The 26,434-nt window shown below is 46.2% G+C and overlaps 2 protein-coding genes across 6 annotated transcripts in view; one reads left to right on the forward strand and one right to left on the reverse strand.

The window, feature by feature from the left end:
• The first annotated feature begins 11 nt into the window (after positions 1 to 11).
• On the forward strand, positions 12 to 12,618 carry LOC307204943 (uncharacterized protein). 2 transcript variants are annotated; one of them, XM_079957131.1, is made up of 8 exons: positions 12 to 360; positions 2,043 to 2,189; positions 7,649 to 7,855; positions 8,734 to 8,994; positions 10,411 to 10,533; positions 11,435 to 11,473; positions 11,852 to 11,898; positions 12,221 to 12,618. In XM_079957131.1, the coding sequence occupies exons 2-8, from the start codon at positions 2,138 to 2,140 to the stop codon at positions 12,344 to 12,346; spliced, it is 855 nt and encodes a 284-aa protein (XP_079813257.1). In that variant the 5' UTR covers positions 12 to 360; positions 2,043 to 2,137; the 3' UTR covers positions 12,347 to 12,618. The 2 variants fall into 2 exon arrangements, with proteins under 2 accessions (XP_079813257.1, XP_079813256.1); XM_079957130.1 differs by lacking the exon at positions 12 to 360 and having other exon boundaries at positions 1,463 to 2,189.
• Positions 12,619 to 16,210: 3,592 nt separating this feature from the next.
• The window catches only part of VANGL2 (VANGL planar cell polarity protein 2), a 42,497-nt gene continuing 32,273 nt past the window's right edge, over positions 16,211 to 26,434 (reverse strand). For all 4 annotated transcript variants that reach the window (XM_079956214.1, XM_079956211.1, XM_079956212.1 and 1 more), the window contains 5 exons: positions 25,788 to 26,395; positions 25,098 to 25,234; positions 23,648 to 23,783; positions 22,981 to 23,212; positions 16,211 to 20,729 (listed from right to left, as the gene is read on the reverse strand). In XM_079956214.1, coding sequence (XP_079812340.1) covers positions 20,469 to 20,729; positions 22,981 to 23,212; positions 23,648 to 23,783; positions 25,098 to 25,234; positions 25,788 to 26,395 — 1,374 coding nt within the window. In that variant the 3' untranslated portion in view covers positions 16,211 to 20,468. The remainder of the gene's footprint in view (positions 20,730 to 22,980; positions 23,213 to 23,647; positions 23,784 to 25,097; positions 25,235 to 25,787; positions 26,396 to 26,434) is intronic.

The raw sequence follows: 26,434 nt of genomic DNA on the forward strand, positions 1-26,434 counted from the left end.
AAGTGTGAAGAGCTTAACTTAAAACTGGAAAAATGAGAAATGGAGGGGGGACTGAAATCAACAGACTTGCCCAGCTCAGCAAGGATGGCCAGTTCTCCCCTGATGTTCCTTTTGGATACACAGCAGACTCCGAAAGATGCTGGTCAGGTGTATTTGCATGTTTTTTTTTGTCTTGCCAGAGTCCAGTTAAGGGTTCACCCACATTTTGATCGTAAAAGGTAAAGGACCCCTGGATGGTTAAGTCCAGTCAAAGATGACTATAGGATGCGGCACAAATCTCACTTCAGGCCAAGGGAGCTGGCGTTTGTCCACAGACAGCTTTCTGGGTCATGTGGCTAGCATGACTAAACCGCTTCTGGCGTAAGCGGACACCGCGACGAAAACCAGAGCGCACGGAAACACTGTTTACTTTCCCACCTATTTATCTACTTGTACTGGTGTGATTTTGGACTGGTGTGATTTTGAACTGCTAGGTTGGTAATAATAATAATAATAATAATAATAATAATAATAATAATAATATACCCAGCCCATCTGGCTAGGTTTCTCCAGCCACTCTGGGCAGCTCCCAACAGATTAAAAACAGAATAAAACATCAAACATTAAAAACTTCCATAAACAGGGCTGCCTTCAGATGGTAGAAGCTGGGGCAGAGTGATGACCCCATAACTTTTCTCATTGCCCCACAGCTCTGTGCCTTGTCCACTGAATTGGATCTTATCAGATGTACAGAAAATCTGAAGAGAGTTTTTGTTTAACTGAGCTTCAATTCAGTGGGTAAGATCAAATCTTCAACTGGGTTCTGAACCAGGCAGGCAGGCAGGCAGGGGTGCAAGGCAAGGCAAAAGGGAACTTCTGCACAGACCAATCACTTCTTCTGGTGCATCAACAATTAATTGCACATTAATTATTAAAAAGCCAGTTAAAACTATTTAGTTTAATTAATTAAATAAGATTTATGAACTTGATCTAGTGCTACCAACTTTTCAAAGTCTGATATTTACACCGACTTTGACACTTAGCACCTCCAGGGGGGATCTTATATACAGTTTCTCTTTCTCTTCCTCTTCCTCCAAGAATGAGAGACGGACAACTTCACCCTTTCCCTCCACTTGTTTTAATACACAAACTTCCTCTCCCCTAGATCTTTTCCGCTGCAAAGCAAAAAGCTGCTGGGCAGCAGAGGCAGAGCTTCAGCAGAAAAATCACAAAAAAAATATTAAGCCAGCCCTTTCCCTGCCACTTCTCGTGCTGAGAGGAGAACACAGTGCTTAGCAGCAGAATGCAGGCTTGGGATGGAGAAAGCTCCATCTAAAAAAGGTTCTCAAGGAGTTGGTAATGAGGGAGATCTTGGAGAGCCTCAGGCAGTTGGAGCAGACAATTAATTGATTGATATATTTTTTTAATTGGTTTTTCAAATTTGACAATCACATATCCAACATACAACATAAAGTCAACATTCCACAGAATCTCCTGGACTTCCCTCCTCCCCTTTGTGGGTCCCATTGTTAATCATTTCCTCCTGCATCTTTTATAATACTGTAATCCAAATCTTTTACATCTCTGCTATATCCAAAATTCGCCATTAAACTAGAAGGAATTCAACCCATTAATCACTTGCAGAATAATGGATTGAATTTATATCCTACCTTCTTTCATCCAAGGAACTCAAGGTGGCACAGACAGGTCTCTCCTCATTTAATCCCTACAGCAACCCTATAATTTGGTAAGGCTGGGAGCATTGACTGGCTTCCCAACTTCATGGTTGAGTGGGGGATTTGAACCCTGGTCTCCCAAGTCCTAGTCCGACACTCTAACCATCACACCACACTGGCTCTCAATACAGAGGGACTGATTATTTGACTCATTACCCGTTAGCATCTTCGTGTGTTTACATGGCCATTGAAACTTCCTGGAGGCTGCTTTCGGCGTGTGTGTTTTTTAAAAAAAGTTCAAGAAAACAAATGTCCACACCCTGCAAATCCTGGCCTGCCTTCATCATCTGTAGTATTTCTACAGCATTTCTTCTTTTAACTCTCTAGTTAAGAGGAAGCAGAGATAGAAAAGGAGGAAGCTGCTGCTTTCTAAATTGTTCACAAGGTTTTGCTCTAGAATCAGCGGCAGAAAACAGACTCCAATGCAGACCCATGGAGGATGGCTTTGGATTGTGCTGCTATTTCCCCTGACAGGTGAGTTCCGAAGTCAGAAACTTCACAGGATTGTAAGACATGTGCTTTCCAAAAGGCGACCAGCCCAATTCCTTTATCTGGCTGAGTTCTGTCTCTACACTCAGCTGCAGAACAAGAAAAGACAGGGACAGTGGTGGTGGTTTAAGAACATCTGACCGGCAGGAGGACTTCTAGCATGGATCAGCACTTTGGGGTCTTATACCATTTCCCCCAAAGAATTCTGGGAAATACACTGCACAGTGGTTCAACACCCACACATCAGAGGGGAAGTGGAGGCAGCTGGGCTGAGGCAATGGAGGATCTTCGGGTTCACTGACTCTCAAAGGGAGGGAGCTGTCCAATCAGAAGGTCCAGAAAACGCAGTCATGGGACAGGCGGGTGGTGTGATGACCTGTTCACTGAGCGTATATCCTGATTTGCTTGCAATGAAGGATAGAAAAGGCCTGCTTTCTCATGAGCACTCATTCTGGGGTTGGTGGGGAGGTTATGTGTCTGAGCATCCTTCCTGACTTGCATACACAGAGATTATATGTCCTATTATTTACTTACAATGTTTATATGGTGCTTTTCAGGCAGACCTCACAAAGTGGTTTACCTAAGTTTGTTACAACTACAAGCACAGATTTTTTAATTATTATTCTTTTAAGTTGCAGCAGAATGGATGTGACAACTCCCACTTATGGGAGCTGGATGGCAACACTTCTGGTTAAAGTTGCTTTGGGTTCCCACAAAAGCGGATTTGTTGCAACAGAGTACTTTAGTCCACTTTAGTTGTGCAAAACTAACTCAGATTCCCAGAGCAAGTAGCCCTCTGAGAGAGTGCAAAGTGCTTTGTGGGTAGCTGTTCATGTGGGAGTGGTTGATTAAACACCAAAATCACTTTGAGCAGGAGGGGGTAATTCCTCCAAAATTTCCCACCTGGAATCTGCTTGCAAATTTAATTGTTTGTCTTTTAAAGATTTGCACCTTAAAAATGAAATAAGGTGTAAAAAGCACTCAGCTTCACAACCTGATAGTTCAAATATTGCACGTTTTCTCACCTTTTAAAATGCCATGTGGTGTGCCTAATTTTGATTTGATTGTCCATTGCTCAGGCCAGAGATTCCTCTGGAAACCCTGCTGCTCGGGGTTGGTTTGTTGTTGTTGTTTTTTAAAAAAATACATTCCATTTCAGCCATAAGCTACAATTTAAGAAAGGAGGAGGTAAAATAGGGCTACATTTAATGCACATTTAACAATGCACATCTAAAGCACATGACTTCCACCAAACATTTATGGGAACTGTAGTTTCTCTTCTCACAGAACTATAATTCCCGGCAATCTACAGTTCCCAACGTTCTTTGGTGGACGCCATGTGCTTTAAACACTGGTCATGCTTTAAATGTAAGGTGTAAAAAGGTAAAGGGAACCCTGACCATTAGGTCAAGTCGTGGCCGACTCTGGGGTTGCGGCGCTCATCTCGCTTTATTGGCTGAGGGAGCCGGCATACAGCTTCCGGGTCATGTGGCCAGCATGACTAAGCCACTTCTGGCGAACCAGAGCAGCGCACGGAAACGCCGTTTACCTTCCCGCTGGAGCGGTACCTATTTATCTACTTGCACTTTTTTGTGCTTTCAAACTGCTAGACTGAAGATGACGGTTTTTCAACATGCCCTCTTACCAGCCTCTTCTATATGCCAGGCTGGAATGAGGCAGCAAACAATCCCGAACAAGAAACGTTTGTGGTTTTGTGGGACTACTGTTTTGTAACGGCAACAAACTGCAAGAAGCCCAGGCATGCAGGCCGGAGCATATCTGTGCAAGAATAAAGGAAGCAACCCAAAGCCCCATTGCTCCTCTGTCGCTGGTTCATAACATGCAGATGGAGCCAAATGGGAGCTGCCTTCGAATTTCCAGCTTTCCAGTATGACCCCCTTCCCCACACACTTAACAAGCACTTGCTAGAAATTTGCAAGTGGGGAGAAGAAAGTGGTCTTGTGCTCAGATCCTGCTTGCAGACCTCCCAGTAGAGGCATTTGGAAGGCCATTGTGAGAACAGGATGCCGGACTAGATGGGTCTGATCCAGCCATCTTCTAACACCCTTATACGGCTCACAAACTTGCAAACATATCTTCATTCAAACCCTAATGTGTAGAAATCTGCTGGTTTTTCCTTTTTTCAAATCTGAACTTCTCAAGAACTTTTCAAGAGCAATGGGGTCAATGGACCGCTGATGCTGTAGTATTAGTGCTGAGGACGATGTCCTGCTTTTAGGTCTCTGTGTGTGCATTTGTTCCAGGGAAATTTCAAACAAATTTCAAACAAAGAAGCTTTAGAAAGCTGCATGCTCTCCGTGCAGCCCTCTTAGGAGTACTGAGTTATCTCTGCTTTGCATATGGGGAAGAGGCGAGGCTTTGCACAGAACAAGAGTTGCCCTCCAAGTACGGAAATGTGCCCCCCCCCCCCCCCCGAGTGGCCTCAGGATCCCAGGGGTGCTGCTCAAAGCAGGAACATTAAAGAGAAGTTAATGAGCCAGCTGGCAAAGCTGCCAGCTTTCGCTCTGCAAATCCCCGCCAATCTCACCTCCTTGCATTAAAATAGTTTTAATTGAGGTGAGAATATTCACACAGCTAATGTTCCAGGGGCTCCCCAGCACTCATTGTTTTCAGAAATAGCTGACTTGCGTTCTTGCAACAAAAGAGAATTGGGTACCAAAGAGATCCTGCCCACTTGGATACCCAGGAGAAGCTTCATCCCCTTGAATTGTACGTGGATGGGCAGCCAGAGGAGGATGGTCTTCCTTGCCTGAAAAAGAGGGGAGCCGTGCACTAACTCTAGGGGGTCAAAGGCACCTTGGCCCCCTCAATATTTGTTTTAAGGGGGCCCCAATCTTGAGGCAGTCCTGCACACAACACATGTTGAGTGTTGCAGCTCCAGTGTCCAGCTCCTCCAGAATCACAGGCGCTTTGCACACACGCAATGTACATGAGGTAACACATGCATTATGTGTGATATGCGTGGCATCTCATGCACACAACAATCTTGGGGGCAAACTGGCATCTCTGGAGGGGGAGGCAGTCCCCTTGTTAGATCCCTACTCAGCCCATGCAGATGGCCAAACTGCCAACCAGCTCCCTCATTAGCTGAAGTGGATAGTATAATCCCTCCATGTGGTGAGGAGAATTTTTGCTGCACATCCAGTATGGTCGATCCTTAGAGAACCTTTTGATCATCTTCCTTGAGGACTCTAATTAATCTATTACCAAACAGGCAGTAACATATCTGAATGTTTTCACAGCTCTCAGATCTGCTATGACTATTAGCTTCTAGCTTGCCATATTTAATAATTAATACTTGGTTCTCCCGAGGTTGTGTTACTTTATATTTTGTACTTCGTTTAATGATCGGCCAGCCGTTTGGTTGGTGGATTGACTGGTTTCTACAACTGGTATAAACTCGGATGGAAACTCTCCCATATTCTCAGCTTTCAAAACATGGCTGAAGTTTAACATATGGGGTGCTGCCCAGATGCATCTTGGGAAGGCTGTGTGTTGTTATGGATCCAGTTATAAGAATTCTAATATCTCAAACATGGAATAAATGTTCATAAACCACGTGTCTGAAATAGTACAGGAGAGCAATCCTGAAGCCATTTTGACTCTCCCAAATTGACCTCAAATATTTCTCTGCAAGGAGGAAGGAAATGGGAAAAGCTTTCCAATTATCTTTGGACTCACGGAGCTCACACTCTCTGCAAATACAGTCTGGCAAGTATATGTTAAGGTGGGCGAAGGATCAATATGTGTAAGAGATTCAGGAACGAAAGTATTTACCATCTCAAAGGAATGGCTAGGCTATCCAGAAAAGGCAATCAGATAAGGCATTATCAGGTATCCTGGCAGACAGGAGAGAAGCAACACTTAAATTTCTGCTGGAGACCACCTCCATCTGTGCTGTATGTATGATGTTTTTTGGGGGGGTCTTGGGGTACAGGGTGGGCATTTTCAAAAGCTTGCGCACCATTATTCTGGGTTTCTCCTACCTCGGGAGGGAACTCTGTTGCAACAGAAAAATAAATATCTGCTTTGCTTGGAGCTGGGGGCACTGTTATACAGTGGTTTCGTTCGTTCCTCCTGGGCTGTGTCCAGAAAATGGTGTTGGGGGATGAGTGTTCAGACCCCTGGGCTCTCACTTGTGGGGTGCCTCAGGGTTCCATCTTCTCCCCCATGCTTTTTAACATCTACATGAAGCCGCTGGGAGAGATCATCAGGGGGGTTGGGCTGGGTGTTCATCAATATGCAGATAGTACCCAGCTCTACCTCGCTTTCAAATCGAAACCAGTGAAGGTCCTGTGTGAGTGTCTGGAGGCGGTTGGAGGATAGATGGCGGCTGACAGATTGAGGTTGAATCCTGACAAGACAGAAGTACTGTTTTGGGGGGACAGGGGGCGGGCAGGTGTGGGGGACTCCCTGGTCCTGAATAGGGCAACTGTGCCCTTGAAGGACCAGGTGTACAGCTTGGGAGTCATTTTGGACTCACAGCTGTCCATGGAGGCGCAGGTCAATTCTGTATCCAGGGCAGCTGTTTATCAGCTCCATCTGGTATGCAGGCTGAGACCCTACCTCCCCGCAGACTGTCTCGCCAGAGTGGTGCATGCTCTAGTTATCTCCCGCTTGGACTACTGCAATGTGCTCTACGTGGGGCTACCTTTGAAGGTGACCCGGAAACTACAATTAATCCAGAATGCGGTAGCTAGACTGGTAACTGGGAGTGGCCGGCGAGACCATATAACACCGGTTCTGAAAGACCTACATTGGCTCCCAGTACGTTTCCAAGCACAATTCAAAGCGTTGGTGCTGACCCTGAATGCCTTTGGCCCAGGATACCTGAAGGAGCGTCTCCACCCCCATCGTTCAGCCCGGACTCTGAGGTCTAGCTCTGAGGGCCTTTTGGCGGTTCCTTCACAGCGAGATGTGAGGTTACAGGGAACCAGGCAGAGGGCCTTCTCAGTAGTGGCATCTGCCCTGTGGAACGCCCTCCCATCAGATGTCAAGGAAATAAACAACTACCTGACTTTTAGGGAACTGTTTAGGGAAGTTTTTAATGACTGATGTTTTAATGTATTTTTGATATTTTATTGGAAGCCGCTCAGAGTGGCTGGGAAAACCTAGCCAGATGGGCGGGGGTATGAATAATTTATGATTATTATTATTATTATTATTATTATTATTATTATTATTATTATTACTGTTTTTAGTTTATTGCTGGTTTTTCTGTGTTTATTGTTGTTTGGGGCAGTTTTTTCTGATAATTTTATTTGTTTTATTATTGTTGTAAACCACTCTGAGAGTTTAGGTTCTGTTTTCAATCAAACAATGTTCTAATTTTATGAAACAAACAAACAATCAAACATTCTGCTTCATCAGAAGGCATATTCGAGACATCCCCGACATTAACATTCCTTCCTTTCTTAATCTAGCTCATCAGGCAGAGGAATCAGAACATCCCTCCAAAGATGGCCAAACAAAACATCTCCAAGCTGAGTTTGTCAATGTGACACGGCAACAAAACGAGTCCTTTACGTTGTGGCCAACTTATAATAGAACAGACCCCTCCAATGGAGTCTTGGGTATCATCACTACGCTGCCTGACCCCACTGTAAAGAGTGAAACAGAATATCAAGGCAGTAAGTGCCAGACGTGATTATGTGTGTGTTGGAGACCCCCCCCCCCCGATTCCCCTCCAAGAGCTACAATTCGCAGAGTGGTTTCACAGTAAATCCCTCTTCACAGGGAACTTGGGGGAACTGTCACTCTGTGAGGTTTATAGGGACCTCCTAACAACTCTCAGTGCCCTTAACAACAGTTGCCATAATCATTTGGGGGAAGCTCTGACTGTTTATAGAGTTCGAAAGCACATCAAAGTGCAAGTAGATAAATAGGTACCACTCCGGCGGGAAGGTAAACGGTGTTTCCGTGCGCTGCTCTGGTTCGCCAGAAGCAGCTTAGTCATGCTGGCCACATGACTTGGAAGCTGTACGCCGGCTCCCCCGGCCAATAAAGCGACATGAGCGCCGCAACCCCAGAGTCGGTCACGACTAGACCTAACAGTCAGGGGTCCCTTTACCTTTACCATAGTGTTTTAAATGTATGATGTGAATGTGGCCTATAAATTGATGAGCACAAAGCTAATAATCTATCTCATCCTACAGGAGAGTCTTATCAGTCACTAAATATTAGGTATGATAGCTAAACAGAACCTCCATTTTCGGAGGCAGTCTATCCCTGCCTACCAGGTGCTGAGGGCATAATACTGTAACAATATTTTATTATTTATACCCCGCACATCATATCAGTTTTACCACAATGTCCCAAGCAAACATTGTGCATGGGCTGTTTAGAGGATTCCATGAAGTCTCTTGTCTGCCCACTGTCCTATGTTGACATTTGGTCTGCTCCAGCATATCAGTTTTACCACAATGCCCCAAGTATGAAATGGATTCGTTATTCAAAAACATTTTGTCCAACACATAGTGACTGAATCTCCTAATTTTCGCTCCCGAAGGAAGGCTGCTGAAGCCAGCCATCACCATCCACTCAGTGAATGGGACCTGCAATGTCACCTTGAACTGTGTGGTAACTGGAGGAGAAGGAGAGGACGTGACTTATGCCTGGTCGACTTCTGAAATGGGGACGGTTCTCTCTGAGGAGCCATCTCTACACATCACTCAGAAGCCCCCAGATCAAACCTGGGATTACACCTGCACTGTGCACAACAAGCAGAGTCAAAACTCCAGCACCGTTTCCCTGAGAGATCACTGCCAGGGTGAGGCAAGCTGCCATATTGAATTTCCACAAGGGAGAAGCACAGAAGTCCACATCAACACTGCCTTGTAAAACGGGGTGGGGGTGGCAGTCTATTCCCAAGAGACTTAAAATGTGACTGTTAGTGGTTATATCTTGCCTGGCTACAGGGAAGGCCACTCTTCCCTGCATCTCTTACTATTGGCTTAGTGGGCATGATGTCATGGAATGTTCACACCTGAGTGACATCAGGCACCTCAAAAACCCACCCCACTTGCCCCAAAACACAAACCCATATTTTGTTTCTGGGTAGCGGGGTGGTATTTTAAAAATCCTAAAATTATCCTAGACAAGCTCAGAATGTATAGAGACTGCTTTCGCACTGCTTCTTTTCCAGCTCAAAATGGCCCTTCCCAATGAGGAAGCAACAATTCTGGGTTTCTGTAGCTTCCTCATGAATTTCATCTGTGGATGAAAAAGTGGATGGAGGAGGGCAATTCTGAGCTGGGAAATGACCAGCAGGGAAGAGGTTAAGAAGTCTCTTCCATCCATCCATCCATCCATCCATCCATCCATCCATCCATCCAGCCTTCCTCTGCTGGGAAGGGCTTCTTCTGCCTCCCGATAAATGTGCAAACAGAATTTGCCATTACAGTGGAGCCTTGGTTTTCAAACATCTCCGTCAACAAACCATTTGGAACCTGAACACCATAAACCCGAAAGTAAATGCTTCCGTTTTTGAATGCGCTTCGGAAGTCAAACTTCCGAGGTGGCGTCTGTTTTGAGTTTCCTTATTGTATTGAGGCTTCCGTATTTAGTTTTCAGTTTTTGAATGCTTCAGAAGTTGAACTGTCTTCCAGAACGGATTACGTTCGAAAACCGAGGTTCCACTGTATATGATTGAATTCCCATCTCAAAACAGCAACAGTCTGGAAGTGCCCTGAGACCCCGATTGCTCAGGACTGCTTCGGCTTTAAAGAAAAGTGGAAGAGGAAATAATAATGGAATCCCATGAAATGCATCATTCGAGCCTATGAGCAAAGGAAGTGGGAGAGTTCAGAATCCAAAAGAAACCAGCTTAGCAGCAACACCTGGTGGACCATTAGAAATATTATTGGTACAACAGCTGTGCATTTAAATGGGCCATGCACAGGAGAAATTCCTTGGTACTTGTGGGCTCCCACTGCTTAAACCCTCCTTAAAGTGCTTGAGTGGTTTGTGGACAGGATACCTTAGGGATAACTTCACCAACCTGGTGCCAGCTGGCCATTTTAGACTACAGCTCCCATCAGCCCCAGCCAGCATGGCGATATGGACATTCTGGTGGTGGCTGATGGGCGTTGCAGTGTCCATCAGGAGATATTTACAACACCCAGCAAATTTTGGTTGCCATATGTAATCTGAAATTCACTCTTATTCACTCCATCTGTTACTCCAGATCCTTCAACTCTCGGTCAAGAAGCACCGACATTCTTGTACGTTAAGTACTTAGTTCCACTTTTGCTCGTTCTGATCCTGTTGCTGATCCTGTTCCTCATGTACAGAAGGAAGAGAGGAAGAGGTGAGACTTGGTGCTTCATTTGCTTAGCAAAGAAACTTCATGGCTTCCTGTCAATTTGTTTGTTAAGGGCCCTGAGAGTCGTCAGGAGGCCCCCTTATTTTCTTCCCAGAGCTGCAATTCTCAGAGTTCCCTGAGAAGAGGGATTGGTTGTTAAACCACTCTGGGAATTGTAGCTTGTAGCTCCACAAGGGGACCTGGGGCAGTGGCGGACCTGGGGGGCAGGTCTGAAATTTCAGTGACACCCTGTGCAACATAACAATTTGGTGCCCCCTCCACCTCTCATCTTCCATTCTAGCTCATAGCTGTGGTGCCCCGAAGGCTCTGCCCTAAGTCCGCCTTTTCTAAGGGTCTCCTAACAACTCCCGTTGCCCTTAGCAAACTACAGCTCCCAGAATTCTTGGTGTGATTGTGGCCAAAATGGCCATCCTTAGGAAGGGTGGAGATGGAAGAAGAGCCTTTGAGTTACAGAGCCCCCTGGTGGGTGGACATGAGCGTGTGCTACAACTCTGCTTCCTTGACACTACAACTTCCATTAGTCATAACTAGCACAAGAAACACACTGGGTGAAGCCAACAGTTGCCAGCAAAAACATTTGGTGGGCATCAGGTTGACAGATATGCTGTGCTGTGCCACCCAGTGTCAGAGAGTTCATCCTTCATTGCAAATTCACAATGCCTTTGTGTGATCACTCAAGGAATATTCTGCCCACTGCGCTATGAAACTTTCTGGCAGGTGAATAACTAAATTGATTCTCTTAAATTCTTCAAGGATTTAAAAATAGATAGTCTATTTTTAGATCTTGCACTTCATCTTCCCTGTGCAGAAAATACTGCTGTGCACACACACAAGATTTATTATCAGTATTACTAAAGGAATATACTCTCTCTCTCTCTCTCCATAGGAAGCCATAGCAGGACAGTATCTATCATTGAATCATCAGGTATGAAAATATCCATGCAGAGCTTTTTTAACAAGTCCAGTAGAGCCATGTTTTATTACATTGCTAAGCCTCTACAGAGCACCTTGAAATTCGTTCTGCCTACATTACCTCAGCAACCTTGACAACAGCCTCCAAAGGCAGCCAGTATTTGTATCCCATCACTGGAGATGGGAGATGGTCAGAGCTGAGGGTTGACTGCAGATCAGGTGTGGGGAAGCTTTGGCCTTTCAAGTGTCACTGAACTACAGCTCCCATCATCCCATGCCCTTGGCCATACTTGCTGGGGCTGATGGGAGTTGTAGTTCAGTGACACCTGAAGGCCAAAACTTACCCACAACTGTTGTAGATCATTGCTGATTTTGATCTTTTGATTTGCAGATTCCGACTTTCCTACTCCAGAAGAGGCCACGCAGCTGAATCCTGAGGTAATTTGGCTTTATATTACCCCCTGGCAAGGAGGGACCCAACCACCGCTTCCTTTCAAACTATGGTAGAAAGGCATCATAGCACTTTTGTGAAAAAGAGCCGTGTAGAAAAGGAGTAACGACACGAGGGGTGTATGTTCATTTTCAAAACCCTTCTGTTCCAGTTTTCAAGCAAGACTGCCTCATGAAATGATTCAAATCAATAATTATATATTTATGGACCATTTGTGTTCCAACATAGCCACAAGTGCTTCCCATGTTTCTAGGAAGGGGAATTTTATCGTTTATGCTTTTGCATTCCTTTGTTCTCCTCCCCCCACAGGCCTTCAAGCCAATCCCTGAGGAGCCTCTGGAAATGGTGCAAGTACCAACTATAAATGAGAACCAAGAGGCTTCAAGCACACAGGGCCACCAGCCAGATGCGCAGGCAAAATGTGGACTTTCCTAACCCAGGAGGCCCATCCAAGTTCCTTTTATACAGGGCAGGTGAAAAGCTCTTCTTTCCAACACATCTTACCAACATATGGGAGCCTTGAAGCAGTTGCTTCAATTCATACTATTGATTTTAATTATGGCATGTGTTTAGCTTCAAGTAGGATTGGAGCCCCGCTTGAGACATCACACACACACAATTGAGGGGTCAATCTATGAGTGCAAGAGGAAGCATTTATTGAACTTTTGAATTATCTTTTTTTAAAAAAGCCAGATATTTATAAACTAGCCAATGTGCCCACATTTTTAAACGAGTGCTCTTTCTTCAGGGACAAAAACACTAATTTATTTTCCCCAGCTACTGAATATTCTTCTTCGTTCTAGCACACCTTCTCCACTTCTTCCTGAGGAGACGCAGCCCTGCTTTTGCCTTGGCTCAGAAAAGGTTGGCTTGTGGGAGTTGTCATTGGTCTCGATGATTGAACTCTCTTACCTGGCAGTTAGGTCTGCAGATAGCTGGTGTTTCTTTTTTATTGTTGCATTTTTATTATACACAAACAAATGCAAGTATAACATCATCACTGGGGTGGCAGTATTAAAATAAAAATTTAAATACAGTGGAACCTTGGTTCTCGAATGGCTTAGTTAACGAACAAATCGGTTCCTGAGCACCAAAAACCCAGAAGCAAGTGTTCCAGTTTTCAAACATTTTTCGGATCTGAACATCCGATGCGGCTGTCTGCTATTGTTTCCGGGGCACCTGCGCCAATCGGAAGCCGCAACTTGGTTTTCAGACATTTTGGGAGTCAAACAGACTTCGAGAACCAAGGTACCACTGTATTAAATTTATTAAATCCTGCTTTGCAGGGATAGATGATTCTCAGGGTCCCTTCCAACTCTGATTCTATGATATACTTTGGTAATAAGAATTAGGGATGGGACAGTGGCCCTCTGTACATGTATGTTTAGTGATTTTTTCTTATTGTGTTGATATTTGCAAAAACTTGTCCTTTGAGCTGCATATGGAAGAGAGAAGGGGGACAAACTAAACATCTCCCTCTACCCCTTCTACCCAACCTAAGTGCGTAATTCGGACCTAAACAATAATAGTAAAGTTTGTATAAAAGTGTCCAAACGTTGATGTCAAGCTTTATTTTTTTTTTTCCTGTGCAACGGACATGTACATAAACGCATATATATGAGCTTGACATTCCACATGCTCACTATGAGCTGCAGGTAAGTGGGGTTCAGATAATCCATAAATCCCATAAACACCTTTAAACTATTTGTGAGGAATTTACAGCCAGCCCCAACTCCCACTGCACCTGGTAGCCAGCCTCCACCGGCCACATCTGGCGCACTTGAAAAGGGATTTTATATATGTATAATGTACATGTGGGGTTTCAAAATTCATACTCATGTAGGGCCCCCTTCTCCCACTGAGCGCAGGGCTGGTGCAGTCCTAGGGCATCAGGAACAACCCCCAAGCCAGCCTTCAGGGCATGGTATGCCTCTGAATCCCAATTGTTGGAAACCACAGGAGTGTTCTTGTGCTCAGATCCTGCTTGCAAAGCTTCCCAGAGGCACATGGCTGGCCCCTGGGAGAACAGGCTGCTGGCCTAGATGGGCCATTGACCAGATCCAGCAAGGCTCCTCTTAAGGTTCTTCAAATATTTAGCCAACAGAATAGACGCCCTTTTGGATTTAAAAAAATCTGTATGGGACATGCTCTTGCAGAGCAAGCAAACCAGTGAGTTCAGTAGCATGGCATTCAAAGCTGCTCGGAGATCCTTGCAATTGCAATCTAGCTATTATAAGCACAGTCACTGGAGGGTGTAAAGATGTGTAGAAGCAGGAATTAATTGAATCTCCATTGTTTCGTGTGATAAGCAATAGATAAAAAGACTACTTTGACAACAGCCTTTTAAGGCTGATCCTAAATTCCTCTAGGGATATCTTTTTTCCAGCTTCAGTAAATCTGCCAGCATGGATGAGAGCTCTTTTCTTTTCCAACTCCTCCCCTCGTGCTTCTGGGTTTTGTATTATAAACCCTTTATTGCTGATATTATCACCCAAATTACAGTTTATTTAGCTGAAAATTAATTCCTTTCTGCAGTGCAAAACACCCCCGTTAAGTATTAGGCAAAAACCCCACAACTGAGCATTCATCTTTCAGAGCACAGGGCAGAGCAGGACTGGCTGCCACGTTATCAGTGCACAGTGCACAACACCCTCAATTGCCACATTTTCAGTACGCAGCCTTCATCAGCCCTCCAAGATGTTTTAGACTCCCAACTCCCAGAACTCCCTGGCATGATGGCCAGTTTGTACTAACAGCTAGGGCAGACGGGAGTTGGGAGTCCAGACTATCTTCAGGGCTCCAGGTCAGCAAAGATTGATGTACCCTTGTGCTTGGCTTCAACTGCTGGAAGAGAAGAGAGCCGAATGCCAACACTTGAGACCAGTTTTACCTGGGAGATCACCTTACCATATGCACACTTGACTGCTTTAATCTGTGGAACGGGAAATGATACGGGTGCCACAGAATACTCATTACACATTTATAAGATATTGATTTTGTTATAGGAATCCTAAACTTTGGAACTCCCTGCTCCACAGGGCAGATCCTTTCACTGTGCTCTTTTCAGCGCTTGCAAAACACACCTTTGTTTAGACAAGCCAACCCAGATACAGTGGTACCTCGGGTTAAGTACTTAATTCGTTCCGGAGGTCTGTTCTTAACCTGAAACTGTTCTTAACCTGAAGCACCACTTTAGCTAATGGGGCCTCCTGCTGCCGCTGCACCTCTGGAGCACAATTTCTGTTCTCATCCTGAAGCAAAGTTCTTAACCAGAGGTACTATTTTTGGGTTAATGGAGTCTGTAACCTGAAGTGTATGTAACCCTGAAGCGTATGTGACCTGAGGTAACACTGTACATAGACCGTTTAAATGAGCTTCAATTTGTTTTTAATTAGTACTTGACTGTTTTATGTAGTTGTTTTCACTGATAATTTTGTTTTCTTCCTCTTTTAAACCACTTTGAGGTTTGTCTTTCTTTCTTTCTTTTTTTGCAAGCAAGCAATATATCCATTTTATAAAATAAAACATCTCTTTTTTTAAAAAAGGGAATTCACCCAGCATTCTGTCTCAGATAGCAAAGAGACAGCGGACTGAACAGCATACTCTGACAGCAGCAATTGCAGCGCAGCCACTGTGCTCAGCGAAGCGACCTTCCAGTCAATTGCTTTCCTGCTCCACCACATCATCCCAGAGAGATGCACTCTGCCCATAATGGCATTTAATTAAGCCATTAATGTGCTGCATTTTGCCCTGAGTGACGGCAACAAGAGCAGTCAGCAGAAGCATTCAGAGCAGCCTGCGGCTTGCGGGAAAGACTCGTAGTTTGCTGTTGTGGATTTTAAGAAGCAGTAGGAACAGCTGTAACCAAATCAAACAAGGGCAAAATAGCAAAGGAGACTTCCACTCCCAGCCACTTGCTACCTAAGATTCAGGCCCACTCAGAACCCCATTTCTATCACAGTGATTTTAATGATAAACGAATCAATCAGAGACACCAGTATGTGATGTGAATGGGGAACCTGAAATGCCAGTTCCACAACTAAACTCTTTGGAGGGCTCTAGGCAGGTTATCACCTGCCAGCCTCTTATCTGTGAAAGTTGATTTGCGGTGCTTCTGTTATCATCCACTCTGCCTCACATTTCTCAGCAGAACAGTCCTTGATATTTATCAGGGGTCAGATTGGAGTTTCCACATTTAACTTGCAAAGGGGACTTCGGCTGAGCTAGAAACACATTTCAATCTCACACCTCTCCTGTAAATATTGGAAAGAGGGGGTGGGGAAAAAGGAATTTCAAAAGTTCCAAAAGGTGTTTATTTTATTTTTTTTAAAAAAAATGTACAGTTTTACTTCCTAGATTTATGAAAAAAAAACCTTACTAACATTGCAATAATGCTTAGTACCACTGCAAACTGTAAAAACAAAATTTTATATATTAAAAAACAATTTTACATTTTACAATTTTCTACATGCATGCACAAGGTTTTTCCAACTCTGTCTTTAAAAAAGAAACAAAAAAGTATTTTCCTAAATTCAGTGTGTGTTTGAGGCAGGGGGAAAGAAGTTTCTATTTTACATTTTCAATACGAGAGGGGGAGTGGGTAGTATTTCTGCCACTGAAACTATGTCCTCTTGCCAAACCACTACTTGCGATCAAGCCGGAAGGGTTTCGTCTGTGACAATGTGAAATGGCAGTGAAGTCACACCTGGAAGGCCAAGATCAGAGATACAAACAGGGACAGGTTAAATCCACTTTCCCCAGCTCTGCCAGCAGGACTACAATTCCCATCAGCCCCAGCCATCACAGTTGTGCAATGTGAGCAGGACCACAGAACGGCAGCCTGGGAGTGACAGAAATGGCAGGCCAAACCAGCAAGGGAGCACCAGGTTGGAAAGACCACTGTATATTCAAGATCTCTCCACCTTAATGGAAGAGAAGCACCAAAGATGTGTTGCCACAAACTTGGTGCTTGCCTGGGCTTGTGAGCATTTTGTGACTTCTGGCTCGCTTTGAGCTTTTGCCACGAAGTGGCAACCACCCCTAGGAGGATGCGACCAGCCACCAGCCAGAGAAAGTACATCGCCCAAGACAAGAGAATTATTACTACACAAATGGATTACTACATAACATGCTGGAAGCCTCTTAAGAAATGGGCTCACCTGCACACATGTACATACAGAACCAGCTCTTGCTTCCTCTAAGACAGTGTTTCCCAAACTTGGGCCTTCAGCTGTTGATAGACTACAGTTCCCATCATCCCTGACCACTGGTCTTGCTAGTTAGGGATGGTGGGAGATGGAGACCCAAGTTTGGTAACCACTGCTCTAAGAGTAAAATAAGACTTCCTGAACTCATTAAACAGGTGCAGGACCCAACCCAGCCAGAGGCTACAGAGAACCCACCAGACTTTACCAATCTAGTGCCTTCCAAATGTTTAGAACTACAACTTCCATCAGCCCCAGTCCAAACCATCTGAAGGGCATCAGATTGGTGAAGGCTGCAGTTGGGGTTCAAGAGGCTGCTACGTTGCTCTCAGGTCACCTTTCGGCTGCTCTGGAAGAGGTGTTAGCACCCACGAGTGCCAGATCAAGGAGATCTGCATGTATCATAGGCTAAGCCATACAGGAGGGGTTGTGGGGGGGAGATGTTGCCATTAGTTTAAAGCAGGTTTATGGCAGAAGTGAAGCAGATATCATAGGTAGAAAAATGAAGACAAAAAAAGGGCAGGAGATGGCGCAACAGGAGGTGCCATCTGGCAGAGAAAAGGGGGCCAAATTTTCACCAGTACAACATGGGGCGGGGGGGGGGAATGTCCCACTAATGTAGGTAGGCCCCATTTTCAGGTTTCTGAAAGCCATTTCACAATCAGCAAGGCTGGGCTTCCCAATGGGGAGCAAGCTACAGCTGGCCCCAGCAAGCCCACCCCCCACCCCCAGTCGCGACTGTAGCCAACAGATCACGTTTGAACTTCACATTTTCAGGTGTGCCCATTAAACCAAGATGTGGCCGAGAGGTCCTAAGTGGCCTCCATGAGGAAGCCTCCTGTTTCGGCATGTGGGACTCCATCACAGCAGGGAAAGAAGGTTCTAGAATGCTTACTCCCCTCACCCCTGGCCCCACCCGAAACCGGACAGATCCAACTTAAGGAAACATCGTTTCAAAGTCCTCCTTTAATAATTAAAATTTAAAAAGGCAGAATCCAGCCATAGCGTTGCACATTGGTTTCAACAGGAGAGATACTGTAATCAAAGGGAATTAATTGAGAAAGTGCTTCACCTTCTGGCTGGATCGTGCTCCAAATATATATATATATAAATGAAACATTTTTTAAAAAAAAAAATCACAGTGAAATAAAATTTAAACATCACAGTGATACAATCTGACAGCCCTAGCCAGGCTGTGGCCCTCCAGTTGTTTTGGACTACAAAGCCCATCATCCACAACTAGCGTAACTGCATGGGCTGAGGCTGATGGGAGTTGTAGTCTAAAATGGCTGGAGGGGAGGAGCCTGGCCAAAGATGCCATTTGAGATTTCTCACCCCAACATCCTTACCAAACCCCCTCAAGAAGAGCCACCCACAAAAAGAGAAGGCTTGAGCAACTCTCACACTGCAATTAGTTTGAGAGCAACCCGACACCTACTTTTAATAATAATTAATTTTATTTTTTTAAAAAACAACCCTAGGTAAGTTGAAACTGCAGCGCAGCTATGGAAAGAACCTCGGCAGAAAAACTCCTGAGGTATATTCCTTGTAGCAAAGGGGGGGCGGGGGTGGGGAGGAATTTCTTTCAGAAGAAATAGCCAGACAGAACAATAAACATTTAAAGCACAAAGAGGACGATGGGAGTTACAGCCCAGTGTGACCTCATCAGGCTAAGCGGCGGCGGGGGGGGGGGGGGGAGCCAATCAACATCTTTGTTCTTGGATTTCCCAAAAGGCATTGAGGTGGCTGGCAGAGCTGCATGAAAGCTCAAGGCAGGGTGGATGGTTGCCTGGGGAAACTAACAGGGGAGGAGGGGGCTCCTTTCTGGGATGGTAAGACAGCAGCTTCACCCAGATGTTCTGTCTCTCCACCAAAGCTGTTCAAGATGGAGTGGAGGCAAACCACCCCACAACACAGACAGAAAGCTGGCCTGCTTGAAGAGCAAAGCTGCAAATTGCCCATTTCTCACACTGGATCATTTTCTTCAGTGCAGCTATTTTAAGGGGAGAACCTGCTTTTTTAAAATAAAAAATTAAAAAAACGTAATAGTGAGGATCTGGGGGGAAAACCCCGATGTGGAGGGAGCAAGGCTGCTCCAGAACTCTGAAATTCACGGCATTTTGCTGTGGTTTTCAAAGAGGGCAGGATCCACCGGGCAGTTTCCCTGCAGAAGCCTTGTCAAAATGAACTGGAACACCCACCCGCTCGTGGGGGCTGCCATTCATTTCAAAGGGGCTTGTGCAAAAGAAGCAGCCTCTCACACTCCAGAAAGGGGAGGGGGGGTCAGTTTATCAGCTTATACCCAAGTCCTACAGAATGTAACAGCCTTCTTTCAAGTCAAACCAAGGGTCAAACCACAGGGAAGAGTCAAGGAGACAAGACCCAGCCAGGAGACAGTTTGGGTCACCCTAGAGAAGTCAACTATTTACAACACACAGGATGTCCTTTAAAAGAGAACAGCATCTTTAAAAAAAAAAGTCACCATTTTAAAAACCTCACCCCATCTCCCCCTCAAAATGTGTCTTTGTGTGTTTAAAAACGTGAGTCAGAGAAAGATCCCAGAGGAAGTTGAAACAGGATGATTTTAGATCGGATTTGCAAAAATTCGGGGGAGCTGACTGGGTTGGGGGTTTTTTTGCATGTGCCACGGAATGATGGAAGATTACAAAAAATAGCAGCCACACAAGCCTACCATCCACAGGCATTCGCTTTCGTGGGACTACGCAAAAGTCTTGTGCAAGCACAGAGAACGAGAGAAGATGGACGGCAACCACTACAACAGCATCAGTTGATATTTCCAAGGCCAGAACTGTGAGGTTAGAGTCGGTTTGTGTTCTTTTTTTAAAAAACAACAACAACCAAACAAACATTCAAGAAGGTTCCTCAGACCCACAACCGTGTTTGGCGATGCTGGTGAAGACAGTGAACGGAATTAGCCCTTAAAATTTGGCACCATAAATTTCAATCACTTCACTCGGGACCAGGCCAGGGGTTGGGGGAGGGTGGGGAAGATACCATCCTTTCCACTTGCACACCTTCTGGGCTCCTGGGAGTTTTGCTACCAAAAAAATATGAAAAAGGAGGTACAAGAAAAAGGGGGCACATCCACCCACCCCACCCCTCCACTGGCATTGTGAAGAAAGGTCCATCGATGGCGGCATCAGAAGATGTAAGGTCGTAGGTGCAAACTCCCAACTCCAGGAAGGAAAACTTGGTGGAAATGCCTCTTTCTTTCCAAACCCCGAGCTTGGAAATCTCCTCTAAATTCCTACGAGGCAGGTGTTGTGCACCAGGGCTGCTCCCAGTCGCAAATCACTCCTCTGGCATCCAAGCCCCTAAACCCCAGATTCAGTTCACACGGAGGTCTCTGACTGAAGCCGCATCACAAACTTGTGTGACTTAGGGTCCACAAACTCCTCCGAGAGCTTGAAGAAGGGGATCTTTTTCGTGCTCACCACCAGACTGAAGTCCTGGCGCTTCAGGACAAAGACCACGCCGTCCTTCAAGCCGTTGGTCACTGGCTCCTCGCTGACGAGAGTCCACTGCTTAGCCAGCCAGCGGTCCTTGTGGTACTGGATGGTGGGCCCAGCCGTCAGGTATCGCTCGAGGAAGGCCTGCAGGCAGAAAAGAGCGAAAGGACAAGTCTTAAGAACAGAGGAAGAGCCCAGCTGGATCCGGCCAATGGCCCGCCGAGTCCAGATCCTGTTATCCCAGTGGCCAAACAGAAGCCCCCGAGCAGGATCTGAGCACAACAGCACTCTGGTTTCCAGCAACCAGAATCCAGCAACATTGCTGCCTCCAACCGTGGAGGCAAAGCACAGCCATCATGGCTCATAGCCATCGATAGCCCTCTCCCTCCATGAATCTTGTCCAACCCTCTTTTAAAGCCATTGAAGTTGGTGGCCACCACTGCCTCTTGTGGGAGAGAGTTCCACAGTTTAACTGTGCACTCCATGAATAAGTACTTTTAAAACATTTGACGTTATGTTTTTACATGTGCTGGAAGCTGCCAACAGCGGCTGGGGAAACCCAGCCAGTTGAGCAGGGTATAAATAATAAAATTATTATTATTACTACTATCTTCAGCTTCACTGAGGGTCCACATGTGTTGCAAGAGAGGGGAGAAATATGTTTCCTCTGTCCTCTCTTTATATGCCCTGCATAATTTTGCAAACTTCCATCATGTCATTAATAGACTTCTATCATGTCAAGGAATCTGTAATCTGGCTCTGAATGTAAGGGCAATATCCTACAATCCAATATCCAATGAATGAAGCTTTACTTGAAGTTGAAATATGTAACCCCCACCCTCCAACTCCAATTCAACTGCACTGCCTAACACATGGCAAAAACTAAAATCCTGCTTGAAAGAGCTTAGCGCTTGTTTGCAGGTTACAAAAGCTGGGGAGAGTCACCAAGAAGCAGCGTAGGCTAACTTAAACAGTACTTGCAAACATGCTTCACGCTGCTAGGGGGCGCCATTGGTGTGTTTTTGTTTTTTTTAACCCAACAGTCTCTGGAGCAGGTATCTTTAGCACTTTCAGACTTATAGACCAAACAAGCATTTGGGAACCTGTTTATTGACCCTTTACCATATATTTGAATGGTGGTAGTGCTAGGGCAAGCAGGAAGCTACTGCCCTCACTGAGACTTGGCCCCATGACAACACCCCTGTTAGGCAGGCCATCTGAATGAGGGCAAAGCGCTTTTGGCTCCTCTATAGATAGCTCAGACACCTGAAGTCAGCTTCCGCACACGTACACAAATGTCTGGAATGACTAAAAATATTTATATCCCACCGTTCTGTTATACTTCAAAAAGGTGGCTACCACATTAATTAACGAAGACTAAAAATCAAAAGATAAACCCAGCCTTTCCCCAAGCCATCTGTCCCAGCCAGCAACAGCCAGTGATCAGGGATGATGAGAGATAAGAGTCCAAACAGACATTTGAAGGCCCATAAGTTGGGGGAGGTTGCCTCTGCTCTTGGGCTTTAAAGCCTGAATGGCTAGGGTCCGGGTTTCCTCAGTGCTGAAGGTCACTTTGGAAAATTGCTGAGTGTTATTATTTAAACAGAAGAAAAGCCAATTTTTAAAGAGCTAAATTTGAACCTTCAAGTTCAGAGGCAGTCTATCTCTGAATGCTGGCTGATGGGGATATGCAACTATGGGATGGGCTGCTGCCGTCAGGACAACGGACCAGGTCCAAGCCTTGTTATGATCCAGAAGAGCTCTACTTAACTATGCCAAAATGGCATAGCAACAACAGTGACTCTTGGACACATAGGTAAAGGTAAAGAGACACCTGACCATTAGGTCCAGTCGTGACCGACTCTGGGGTTGCGGCGCTCATCTCGCTTTATTGGCCGAGGGAGCCAGAGTACAGCTTCTGGGTCATGTGGCCAGCATGACTAAGCCGCTTCTGGTGAACCAGAACAGCGCACGGAAACGCCGTTTACCTTCCCACTGGAGTGGTATCTATTTATCTACTTGCACTTTGATGTGCTTTCGAACTGCTACATTGGCAGGAGCTGGGACAGAGCAACGGGAGCTCACCCCGTCACAGGATTCGAACCGCCAACCTTCTGATCGGCAAGTCCTAGGCTCTGTGGCTTAACCCACAATGTCACCCGCGTCCCTCTCGGACACATACCCACACCCAAATATTCTAGGTTGCACACCATTATTAATCCTAATCAAGGGCCATTAAAATTAATGGGCATGACTCTCTTGGGCCCATTAATTTCAGTAGGTCTGCCCCACATATAATTTAGTGGGATATGATGCAGTTTCTGTAGAAGAATCCTATATAACATTAACAGGACAGCCATTTATCTCGGCTGGGCCTCTGATCTCCCTTTGCTACCTTAGGCGTCATGTCGTGTGTGATGCAGAACTCCAGGTGCTGCAGGATGCTCTCCATCGTGTGGTACGGCTGCTGCTTCGTGGTCCTAAGGTACTTCTGCATGGCCCGGGCCATGGAGGCAAAGATGGCCTGCGCTGCCTCTCGCGGGTCCATGATCTCCCGTGGGTTTTTCTGGTCCTCTTCCTGGAGCCGTTTGATATGAGTGAAGGCCTCCTCCACAGCCACCACCAGCCTGTCGGGACAAGAGGGGTCCTGTGATATAGTAAGCCATGGACTGCGGAACCCATCGCATGCTCACCTCTCAAAGCCACAGCGAGGGGAGAGGAGGGAGTGGAGGGAAGGAAAAGGAGCAAAAGGTATCAGAACGTTTGCAGAAGGAAGGAAAGGTTGCAGTGTGAATTTCATAAATGTGCAAAAACAACACAATTTCACAAGCCATTACTGTATAAAACGAATGCATTTTAAGTTGTTAAACCGATGAAACAAGCTTAGGTTCGCTAGGGAAGTCAGCACTGCACAATTTCCCAGAATTTCCATAAATTTCACAACTCTGCCTCGAGGAGTTTACAGTGCATAATGTCAACTGTAAGGACTTGGCAAGCCAAGCTCAGTTTCTTCTCTGCTGTGGCACGAACAGGAACACACAGCCACCCCCTTTTGTGCATACCTTGCACGTCTCTTGCGCACCCTGCGCTCATGCTCAGCCTCCTCGTAGTAATACTCATTGTGGCTGTTGTCCCTCCGTCGTGCCGCTGCAGCAATGACAGCCCGCGACTGGCTTGTTGAGTTGTTGGTTGTGTTTTCTGGAGGACGGGAACAGAGAAGGGAATCAAGAAGGCTTGAAATTCTGGCCACCACCTTTTGCAATCACACAGAGCGCTGAGAGTTTGTTAGGAGATCCCAATTCCCCTCCTACAATTCCCGGAGTGGCTTAACAATCAATCTTCTTCTTCCAGGAAACTTTGGGAAATATTACTCTGGGAGAGTAACGGGGGTGGGGGTGGCTCCTAATAACGCTCAGTAATCTTAACAAACTACAGCTCACAGGATTCTTTGGGGGAAGCCATGACAGTTGAAAGTTGTATCATAGTGCTTTAAATGTATGGTGTGAATGTGGCCAAAGAGGAGAGAGGAAACAGCAGTGAAGAGGCAGGCCTGTGCAGGATGGCGGGGGGGGGGGGGGGGGACAGGGACCAGAGGAGGGAGCATAATTCAATGGAAGAGCAGCCACTGCATGCTCAGCTGGGGTACCAACTTGAATAAAATATGGGGGGGGACAGGTAACCCCCACCTCACATAATTCAGTGGCACCTCAGGTTACATATGCTTCAGGCTACAGACTCCGCTAACCCAGAAATAGTGCTTCAGGTTAAGAACTTTGCTTCAGGATGAGAACAGCGGCATGGCAGCAGCAGGAGGCCCCTTTAGCTAAAGTGGTGCTTCAGGTTAAGAACAGTTTCAGGATAAGTACGGACGTCCAGAACGAATTAAGTACTTAACCCGAGGTACCACTGTAAATGACATGACATGATGCACACACACCATTAGAATGGCAATGTCCATCAACACGTGTGTGTGTGTGTGTGTGTGTGTGTGTGTGTGTGTGAGAGAGAGAGAGAGAGAGAGAGAGAGAGAGAGAGAGAGAAGAGACCTCAGCCCCTAGGAGTTGGCTCCTATGATGCTGGGTTCAAACCCCAGCCCTCCCATTCAGAAGACCGAAGGAAACAGGTTAGAGCCCTAGGAAAGAGGCTGACAGGCTGAGTGGGTCAACGGTCTGACAATTTGCAAGACTGCTTCACATGTACACCTAGCTCAGCTAGTTAGAGCACGGTGCTGATAATGCCCAGGTGGCAGATCCAATCCCCATATGGGAATGCTGCATACTCCTGCATTGCAAGGGGTTGGACCAGCTCAGTGTTTCCCAAACTTGATTCTCCAGCTGTTTTCAGACTACAATTCCCATCATCCCTGACCACTGGTCTTGCTAGTTAAAGATGATGGGAGTTGTAGTCCAAAAACAGCTGAAGACACAACGTTGGGAAACACCGGACTAGATGAGCCTCAGGGTCCCTTTCCAAGTCTACGATTTTATGATTCAGAGAGCCAGGATCGCTCACCCTCGCCAAGGGAGTACACCTTGAAGCCAGACATCTTCTTGGAGAGAACGGACTTTGGGAGGTTGAGGAGGGCCGGGTTGTAGACCGGGAAGTCGTGGTAGTAGTTTTCCAGGATCCACACAGCAACTCGCTGGATGCTGCAAGGAGGCAGAGAAAGAAAAGGGGGTCCTCAGATGAAGGGAAGCATAATTGATTGACTGGTTGATTAATGGAGTCTCCAGTGCCCGCGGCCTGTTACTTATTTCATTCATTTTAATAATATAACAATAGCAATGATTTCATTATTTATATGCCGCCCATCTGGCTGGGTTGCCCCAGAGCTGCTCTGGGCAGCTCCGAACAAAGTATTTAAAGCACAATAAAACATCAGCCATTAAAAACCCCCCTGGAAAGGGGATGTCAACAACAAATAGTTGTTTACCTGTCAGATGGGAGATGTATTTTTTTAAAAAAAATCTTACTGAAGTCAATCAAACAAATCAATCCTGGCCTTCAGCACCCCAAGATGTGTGTTTTCATGCTGCACTCTACTCTTGTGAATGTAACGTGTCTGAACATTTTTTAAAAAATTTTAAATTGTTGTAACCCGTCCTAGGACGTGCTGGCAAAGGGCAGATCGTTGTCATCATCATCATGATCAGAACAAGCTGTACCGCCAACTGTGCACCCTCCACTGCAGCCCTTCCTCACCTGAGGTGGCCGACGTTATAAAACCGGCTCGCCCCATCGGTGGAGCGGACAACCTTGAGGGTGAAATGGGGCTGGAGCTGCCGCAGCTCGAGAAGAACCACGGCCAGGTAGTGGACGAAGAGAAGGGCATCCACCAGGGAGACAGCGTACTGGACGATGCCCTGGTAGTTGGTGTCGTGAGAGTCCAAGATCCGGACGCCGTAGAAGAGCCAGTAGGAGACGACCAGGAGGAAGACGAGCACCATGAGGAGCGCGCGGAAGACGAAGATCCGCGGGAAGAAGGCCTTGGGGCGGCGGAAGAAGAGGGCCCAGCTGCCCAGCAGGAGGATGAGGAGCTTGAAGGCCACCGAGATGAAGAGCCCCTCGCAAGGCGTCCCACAAGGCTCCAGCCGCTCCCCCCACAGCAGCTGGGGCAGCAGCATGAAGGCCAAGGGCGTAAGGAAGGAGAGGAGGGCCAGGGCCCCGCCCAGCGAGACGCCCAGGTGGCGGGAGCAGTCCAGGTGGGCGCTGTCCTCCATGTCCTTGGTGATGCGCGTGATGTCATCGTGGGAGATGCTGTGCTCAGACGTGCCCGTCACCACCGTGGTGGTCTCTCCCCAGTTGTCGTCCTGCAAAAGAAGGGAAAGGGCCAAGCAGGGGCAGGTGAG

Source organism: Podarcis cretensis (genome assembly GCF_951804945.1).
Source record: "Podarcis cretensis genome assembly, chromosome: 16".
In the NCBI taxonomy this organism is placed as follows: Eukaryota; Metazoa; Chordata; class Lepidosauria; order Squamata; family Lacertidae; genus Podarcis; species Podarcis cretensis.